Below are 9,031 nucleotides of genomic sequence, written 5' to 3' on the forward strand. Positions count from 1 at the left end.
CGAGCGTTTTCGGCACCTCCCAAAGCACCGGGATGCCGTGGCCCGGGAGCATCCTCCCCTCACACAGCGCTCGGACACCTCCAGTAAAAAACGCCGTTTATTTTCTCCCCACCATCGCACGGGTGGGAGGACCTGGGGAATAATTTAGCATGCATAAGTAGAGGCAATTTTTTTTTATAAATATGATATACAAAAATAAAGACAGTATTGAGATTTCCAGCAGTTTTAACGTTCATGACATAAACAGATTTCCCGATATATAGTAAGAACAAAACATTTCCAATACTCAGCGAAAGGAACGCGCTTCCAAGGGGCAGGGGTGGGGGGTGAGGGAGCTCAAGTTTTGTCTGGTTTTCAGTCAATAATAACACTGTATTCGCGATAAATCCTCTTCCCCTCCCGGCATGCGGAGGATCCTCTTCTCCATCCCTCTCCAAGCAGGGAGAAATCTGAACAAGAGGGGAGCGGGACAGGTGCCAACCGGGAGCGGCGGGACGGCTGGAGGAGCTGGACCCGCGGGGGGCTCACTGGGGCTGCGCCGGGGCTCCGTGCCGGCCCCGGGGCTGCGTGTCCTCCTCGTCCGCCTCGGAACAGTCGGAGGAGTGGTACGGGCAGCATCTCCCGGCCGCCGCCGCCGCCTCCTCTTCCTCCTCCTCGTCTTCCTCGTCCTCAGGCTCGCTGTCGGGCAGCTCCCGCATCCTCCTGCCGGCGCTCTTCTCGGGGGCGGGCAGCAGCAGCTCCTCATCCCCCTTGTCCTCGCCGCCGCCCCCCTTCGGCTTCTCGGCCTCCTGTGCCGCCTGCTCCTTCGCCTTCTTGCTGCGCTTCCACTTCATGCGCCGGTTCTGGAACCAGATCTTCACCTGGGGCAGACGGGACACAAGCAAATCCCCTCATCCACCGCCCGCCGGGGCTGCCCCGCCCGGCCAGCCCTCCCGGAGCCGGGGACACCCACCTGTGTCTCGGTCAGCATGAGCGACGTGGCCACCTCGAAGCGCTTGGGCCGGGAGAGGTACTTGTTGAGCTTGAACTGGTGCTCCAGCTCCAGCAGCTGCTGGCTGGTGAAGGCCGTGCGGGGTCGGCGACACTTTCCCAGGAGGTTGGACTGCGCCTGGGCTGGGAAAGGAGAAGGGGGAGCGCGGAGGTGAGCGCGGAGCGCCCAGCCGCGGCCGCGCATCCCCCGGGAGGGCGCTGGAAGCAGGAAAGGCTGGAGCACGGCTGGACCATCATCCGCCGGGGATCGCCTCCAGCCTCCCTGCCTCCGGCGTTTCTCGGCTTCCGCCGTGTCAGGGGATCACCCACAGGGACCAAAAAAAGGGAATTAAATTAAATCTTTTAAATAAAGGAAAATATGTCTCTTGATTTCCCAAGAGCCCAACAAACGCGAGACAATAAACCGAAGGCAGGGATCGCGGCGAAGGGGCACGGGGCTCTCCGGGGAGCGACAATTTGCTCCATTTAACGTTTTAGTTAAACCTGCCGCACTCCCTGCCCGCCTATACCCGTTTAATTAGCGGGATTGCAGGCCAGAACCGGGACCGGGGCCCGCTCCGCGCCCTGCACCAGCTGCCCCTGGGAGTGTAAATCATCAGCGAGGACTAGAAAACTGTATTGGAAACGGGGACGGGGGGAAGAAAAAAAAAAAGCCTGTTTTCCTCATTAAAAAAATAACTAAAATTAAGGATTTATTAGAGAGAGGGAAAAATACCAAAACAATAAAAAAAAATTCAGCCACGAGAAAGCGGGAACTGAGCCTCTTCGAAGGCCTCGACACCCCTAAGCATGCGACCCGGCAGCGCTACTGCCCATAACCCTAACCCATTTCTCAAATTATTTAGATACTTTGGCTTATGAGGCTTAGAAAAATAAAAGAAATCTGGGAAAGGGCGGCTTCTGCTCCCTGGCCACGGTTGGAGACAGCTCGCTAAATTAGCGGCAGAAAGAATAGGACAGTGTCCGCTCCCGGCCGCAGCGCCCAGGAGATTTTCTCACCGCGGTGCGATTTTCCTTGACTCGTTTTGCTTGGTTATTTATTCCCCTCTGCCCCTTGTTTGAGAGGCAGGACTCTAACAGCTTTCCTAATTATTTTTTCTTCTTGAATGTTCCAGTCTAAACAATCCCAATCCGAGAGAAAACAATGGACTTTTTTGTCTGCGAATGTGTGTGCCGTGTAGGAGAAGGGGGGGGGTGAAAAATTCGCAATTCTTTTCCTGGCATGATTTTCGTAAAACTACACCTCCGGTATTGTTAAACCGGCCATTCCCACCGAGAGCTCACACCTCCGAAAATGATCTTTGCTTAAACCAGATGCAAGTTCCCCATCGCCGCGAGGCCTAGAGCTCGGCACGGCGCTTTGCTGGGACTCCGGGGCTGCCGGGCTCCATCCAGCACTCCCAGCCTTTCCTGGGCCCAGACCTAAACCCTTCCGACTGTACTTCCTTCCTATTCGTTATCTCCAGGGAACGCAGATCCCCAAGTTTTTGGCCGATCCCAGATCTTCCCAATATCTCTTTGTCTAGGAGGCCTGACATCGTTATTATACATCCATTTCCGATAAAGGAAAAATAAAATTAAGAACGGTGAGTGAGTGATGCGACCTGCCACCTCGCTTTTGGGGGTTACACTGAGACTGGGGTTTTAGGGACACCACAAGGACTCCTGTCCCTGCCCTGGCCCCTGACCAACTCCCACCTCCCCTCCCCGGTGGCTTCTTCCCTCCTGGAACGGCGGGAAAGGGCATTTGCAAAGGCAGGGAACAATTTGTCACCTTCCCATTTAACCTGCCCAGGCTGTGCGGGTCTCCTCAAGGGTAGGGAATGGCGATGTGACCGCACATCCCCGTTTCCCGTTGCGGAACGCTATTTCTTTCTTCTAACATAAATTTTGCCAAAAAATAAAAGCGTCTCTTCCAGTTTAAGTCCGCAGCTTGTTTAGGGGGGCAGGAGGGGGCTTCTACCCCCTCGGAAGGAGGCAGCTGCCGGCAGGGCCGTGCAGCGGGACAGGGGATGGAGGGGCCGGAGGGATGCGGTGTGGAGGGAGGCGGCTACTCACAGTTGAAGTCGGGCATCTTGGGCAGGATCATGCCCGCGGTGGAGGCCCGCAGCCACTGGTCCAGCTGGAAGGTGCCGGCGCTGAGCTTGATGGGGTCGGCGGCGGGGTGGGAGGGGTGCGCTCCCTGCACCTGCGAGTAGGGGTACGAGAGCGCCGGGTGCTGCCCGCCCAGCGCCGAGTACCCGTACACCGGGTGCCCGTAGAGGGCCGCCTGCGCCGGCATGCCCGGCCCGCCGGGCGCCGCGGGGTGCAGTCCCAGGGCCATGCCGGCCGCCGAGGCGTGGTGGTGCGGGTGCGAGCCCGAGCCCGCCCCGGGCAGGAAGCCGGGCTTGGGGACCAGGGCGCAGTGCGCGGCCAGGAGGCGAGGCGGAGACGGGCTGTCGGTGCGCAGGCAGTCGGCGGGGCCGCCGGAGGGGTGCTCGGAGGAGGATGAAGAGGACGAGGAAGAGGAGGACGAGGACGGAGGGCTGCCGCTCCCGCTGCTGCTACTACCGCTGCCGCCCAGCGAGGTGACCAGGGCCAGCGGCGCGCTCTGCCCCGCCGCCGCCTTGGGGGGGTCGACAGCCAGCAGCGCGTCGATGCGGAAATTTTTGGATTTTTCCATGGGAGCGCCGGCGGGAGGCGGCTGGGAGCATGCGGCTGCCCCGGGCCGGCCGCGTCTCCCGGCGGCGGCGGGCGGCAGTGCGGCCGCGCTCCGCGGCGCGCCCCTTCAAGGGCCGCAGGCGGCTCCCATTGGCCCCGCGCCGCTGCGGCCTCGCTCGCCATTGGCTGCGCCGCAAACCCGTCACCGCCGAGCGCCCGCCCCCCCGTGCGCCCAGCGCTGCGGGCGGCGGCGCCGGGGAACAGCCCGGGATACCCGAGGGGATAACCTGGGACACCCATGGGGGACAGCCCGGGATACCCGAGGGGATAACCTGGGATACCCATGGGAGACAGCCGAGGAGATAACCCGGGACACCCATGGGGAACAGCCCAGGACAGCCGAGGGAATAACCTGGGATACCCATGGGGGATAACCTGGGACACCCATGGGGGACAGCACGGAACACCCGAGGGGATAACCCGGGATACCCATGGGGAACAGCCCGGGACACCCGTGGCGAACCTCCCGGGACTCCCATGGGGAACCGGCTGCTCCCCGCGGAGAGAACCCTCCCAGCCACGGCAGTGTGCGGCTCTCCGCTGGCTCCGCCGTGTGTCCGATGAGAGTTTTCCACCGTTCCCGCACCCGGTAAATATTTGCCGTAAACGCGCCGCTGGCCGCTTTTTAACGAGTCGGAAAGAATAAACACCTGCGGGTCAGGGAGTCACCCTGCCACCAAATCCCGGCTCTGTCAACAGCCTTATTACACCTGCTTATCTAAGGCAAACAGCCTCGGACAGAAAAGGGAAAGAGCGGGGCGAGGGGTCTCTCCTTACCAGAGTCCCGCTTGCCCGGGGGGGCCCGGCCGTGTGAGCGAAAGGTCAGGCCACGGCACGAAGCGCTGCCAAGACAAACACGTTCTCCTTTCAAAAGTTCTCCCCCGTGGAGAAGGGTCTCGGCCGCGGGAAATGCCCAAATCGCGGCTCCATCGCTGTGAGCCCCCCGGGAGGGGCTGCTCCGCACCCGGGGGCAGCGGGGCTGTGCCCCAGGGGGGCCGGGGCAGCACAGCAAGGGTGCGCTGTCCCACCCGACCCCTGGCCCTCAGGTGGGAAAAGTAAAAGCAACGAAAAGAGGAGAGAAAAAGGGGGAAAGAAAGGGAGAAAGGAGGAAATGGAGAAGAGAAATGGAGTCCAACACAACCAACAAAATATCTGACAATTTGGCCCTGTCCCCTTGACACTGCTCCGTGGGAGGGAGGCCCGGAGCACATCTGAGGGGCGTGCACACCTACAGAGAACGAACCCTTTGCTCAGTGCCCTCATATTCTCCTTTTCCCCTGCACTTTTCCCCCACCTTGACCTCACTAGAACCTCCGGACACACTCGAACGACAGACACACAGACACAAGCAGGACAGACATGCGGACACAATTGCAGCAGGCACACGGACACACCCGTGCATAGGCCTGGCACGATGCACACGCGCGGCACAGCAGAGCCACACGCACACACACGGGCCCCGGGGATGCTCCCGAAGAGCCGCTGCCGCCCGGGAAAGCCCAACACGCACCGAGCACAGCCCGCACACGGGGCTGGGGTCGAGCCTCGCAGCCGCACAAGACCCCAGTGCCCCCCGCTCGCTGGGATGGAGAGGAGGACCCCGAGCCGCAGGATGGTTTTAATGAGCCGCTTCGCTTTTGTCCGGGTGCCGAGGGGCTGAGGAGGCCCCAGGGAACGGACCCGGGATCGCGGCCGTCCCCCCTGGCATCCCCACCGACCCCACGTTTCCCACTGAGCGCCACTTCGTGCCCCACGCAGGGGCAGTCCCAGAGCAGCGAGTGGCCGGACCTTGTCCCTGTGACAGATTCCGGAGGAGGAGGAGAGTGCTGGACCCGCACCCGCCTCCTTCCCTGCGTCCCGGCCCCGCAGGGATGAGGGCCACCCCCCTCCAGTGTCCCCGCTGGACACGGGGACACGGCTGTCACCGGCCGGGCGCCCCGGGCAGAGCCGGCGCCGGTTCCCGATGCCCGGGTCGGCGGCGCCGGGCCCGTGGCGGCTGCGGATCGTCCCGCACGCAGGGGAACCGCTCTGGGTACAGCGTGCGGGCACTTCTCAGGGCAGTTTTGGGGACGAGGGACGAGCTGCAGGGGAAGCCATCCGGTGCCAGCAGGGAGCCATGGGCGCAGGGCTGCGCTCGGGGGTCCCGCGGCCAGAGGGATGCGCGGCTGGCAGCGGCGGCGCTGGAGGCTGGGCGGTGCCGTGAGGGCTTCTCCCGGCGGCGATGGGGCAGAAGGCAAGGCCGGCTGGTGGGGAGCGAGGACCGGGGTCGCATGGTCCCCTGACCCCGGTACATCACTCTCCCGACGGCGGGCTCAGGGCGGCCGCCCCGTCTGGACACCCTGCTCCTTTGGTCCGGGTGTCGCATCTTTTGGCTGATGGATATTTAGTGTTTGGAGAGGAATTTCGATTTCCAGACTTCTTTTTTTTTAAGAGTACAATTTTTAAAAACTCCTTTCCTTTCCTTTCCTTTCCTTTCCTTTCCTTTCCTTTCCTTTCCTTTCCTTTCCTTTCCTTTCCTTTCCTTTCCTTTCCTTTCCTTTCCTTTCCTTTCCTTTCCTTTCCTTTCCTTTCCTTTCCTTTCCTTTCCTTTCCTTTCCTTTCCTTTCCTTTCCTCGCACCGTTCCGTTCCGTGTGTTTGTCCCCACAGGTGCCGCAGGGCATCCGGGCCTGCTGAACTCCCTGCGGCTCCCGCACCTGTGTTGATCCAGTGTATTGCCCGGGAGCCAACAATGCGCGGTTATCTCGGAGATAGCGCAAGGAGCGCGCTCCCCGACACCTCCGGGTGGTCCCTTTCAGCAAAGCCCCCGCTGCCCGGCCGAGGGCAAACAGATCCCTATCTCGCCTTTTGAAAAGCCGGGGCGGTGCACGCAGGGGGCGGCGTGGGGCTCTGGGGTAAATCCCGGTGGGAACAGCGGAGCCCTGCCATGGGGGTGTCTCTCATTTTTCCGAATTAACTCCCCCGATATCCCCAAAGCCGCTGCAAACGCAGGCGCGGGCCACCGTTATTGCCAAAAACACATATTACACTGCGACATTCTGTAAATGAGATAATGATACATAAACCTCCCTGATAAATGTGACATCCTCGGGATGTCTCCTCTAAATTAGCCGCTTGCATTGACTGCTAATAATGGTGAGTTTATGAAAGCAATTTCAGTGCAAAAAGCACAGGGTCTTCTCGGTCTAATCAGCTGCCTCTCCTAATGGATGAGGGGGTCAGGCGGAGAATTATTGACACTCTGCTGCCCTTAACCTGTTTCCCAATAAAGCTGATTAGTTTTTGTCAATTCATCAGCTAACCACTCTCGCCGGGACTGCATCAAAGCCTTATTTGCTCAGGGGAAATCAACAAGTCACAGATCAGATCCATTACGGAGCGGCCCCGGCTGCCGGCGGCTCCCGCGCCGGGGGCTGCCCCGGGCCCTTCTGGGGGGGGAATGGGCTGGGACCAGCACCCTCAGGCACTTGGAAAACGCCTCTGCGTTATCAAACTTGTTCCTTTCGTCCGGTAAAGAAGTTGGGGCTGCCGGGAGGGCTCCGGGCAGGTCTCAAAGGCGGCTGGGTCTCCACCAGCGCCTTGCCCCTCCTGGGGTGCCGGGGGGCGATCGTGCCCGCCCGTCCCTCCCGGGGAAAGGGCGTTTCATGCACTCCAAAATCTCCGAGCTGCAGAGGGGGGCCGGTCTGCAAAACCCTGCCTTCACCTCAGACCCCACATCTGGATAAAAAGCTGGACATGCCTTAGGAGGCCGGGACACTTTTCCTATATGTTTTTTGGTTGCTTTCTTTTTTTTATTCCCTACAAGCCATTTTCCAAAGTTTTGCCTGGATGGCTTTAGACTCGCTCTTCTGATAATGTGAAACAAAAATTTAAAATTTATTCCTGCTACCGCTGCAATTCCCGCATCAGTCGCGGTTTGTCTGGAATAACGAACGCTGGACAGTTTTTGTTCATCCACAGGAAAACAACAAAAAGCCCACCCAGAGCGCGCTGCCCCTTTAAGCCCGACCGACAGCCTCTCAGTCCACCCCCCTTCAATTTAATTTCATTAAAACAGAACATGAATATTTCTATTAAACCTAAAATGAAATATGAAGCCATTTAGACTCTGCCTGCACCAATCACCCAGATTTATGACTTTTATTCATCACATCAAGAGCTGGGAAAAATGAATTTTCTTCACCCAGGAAGGAAATAAAAACCCTGCCTTGGTCATTTCCAGAAAGCTGTTAATTTGCCCGTGTGGTAATTACTTTCACAATTAACTAAAATACAAATCAACCTGACAAATCGGGTTAGTTTATATATTAATTAGCCAGTTTAAATTTATTCATTATAAAAAGACAATTTAAGAGGACCTCGGGTGTCTGTTTTATCGCAATAAATTATTGTTAGGAAATGGGGGCTAATAAAACATCACCGCATCTGAGGGCACCGCGCGGGGCTTCCGCGGGCCGGGGCGCGGCTCTGCGCGGGGGCGGCGATGGGAGCGGGGCCGGGGCCGCTCCCCGCCTCCAGCTGCGCTGATTTAACACTCCGTCGATAGGATCATTCGATGCCTTTTAGCTTGTGATCTTTATAAATGTCCCGCTATTAAATTAGAAAATGATTCTCTCCTCGTTTAATTGTATTCTTTCGTTTCTTATTTCCAATTAATTAGTCCTATCGACGTTGCAATATTTTAAGTGACTGGAGTCCGTTTACAGTTTAAAATATATGGGTCAGCGCGTGCAATTTTAGACTAGGCAGAACTATATAATGTGGGTTTTAACTACTCTTCTCTCATACGTCTTAAACATCTGGCTGAGCGCATCACTGGGAAACACCGCGCGCATTTTGCGCACCGGGGAGCGGCCTCCCCGCGGCCCCTTCCGCGCTCCGCTCGTGGCCGCGGGGGCTGCGCGCAGCGCGGCGCTCGGAGAATCGCTTGTGCTGCTCCTTCCGCCGCCGCTGCGGGCAAACCGGGCTGTGAGGGGGGAAAGCTGAGGGTTTGCTCTGTTTTGCTCTGTTTTGCTTTGTTTTCCAGCGCAGTTCCGGGGGCTGCAGAACGCGTTTGGGGCTCCCCCTGTCCCCCCTCCTCTGGCAGCTGAGAGATTGTGCAGGGACACCTCCTTTCCCTGCTGCTGTCCCGTGCAGGAGCCTGGGCTAGGAGCTACACAGGAAATTAAATATGTATCGAATGTGTGTAATGGGGTATTAAATAACTAGCCCTCTCCGGGCTGGGGTGACCTGCAGGGCCTCCCCAAAGCACTGCCCAAGGGGTGGGCTGGGGATGGGGATGGAGGGGGATGTGTGTCCCTCCTGTGACAGAAGCAGCTGGAGGGGGGCTGGTGCTCTTTCTTT

The 9,031-nt window shown here is 58.9% G+C and overlaps 1 protein-coding gene across 1 annotated transcript; it reads right to left on the reverse strand.

Moving 5' to 3' along the window:
* Positions 1-439: 439 nt before the first annotated feature.
* Positions 440-3,652, reverse strand: MNX1 (motor neuron and pancreas homeobox 1). Its single transcript, XM_030943635.1, has 3 exons — positions 3,049-3,652; positions 953-1,113; positions 440-860 (listed from the first exon to the last, which is right to left on the reverse strand). The coding sequence occupies exons 1-3, from the start codon at positions 3,650-3,652 to the stop codon at positions 525-527; spliced, it is 1,101 nt and encodes a 366-aa protein (XP_030799495.1). The 3' UTR covers positions 440-524.
* Between the last annotated feature and the right edge of the window lie 5,379 nt (positions 3,653-9,031).

Source organism: Camarhynchus parvulus, chromosome 2 (assembly GCF_901933205.1).
Source record: "Camarhynchus parvulus chromosome 2, STF_HiC, whole genome shotgun sequence".
Lineage (NCBI taxonomy): Eukaryota > Metazoa > Chordata > Aves > Passeriformes > Thraupidae > Camarhynchus > Camarhynchus parvulus.

Bases quoted from the DNA above. Each gene is read 5' to 3' on its own strand.
- MNX1 (XM_030943635.1), bottom strand. From the start codon at position 3,652: ATGGAAAAATCCAAAAATTTCCGCATCGACGCGCTGCTGGCTGTCGAC. The intron at 1,114-3,048 runs GTGAGTAGCCGC...CTCCTTTCCCAG, and splicing joins CAAGATGCCCGACTTCAACT to CCCAGGCGCAGTCCAACCTC. The intron at 861-952 runs GTGGGTGTCCCC...CGTCTGCCCCAG, and splicing joins TCATGCTGACCGAGACACAG to GTGAAGATCTGGTTCCAGAA.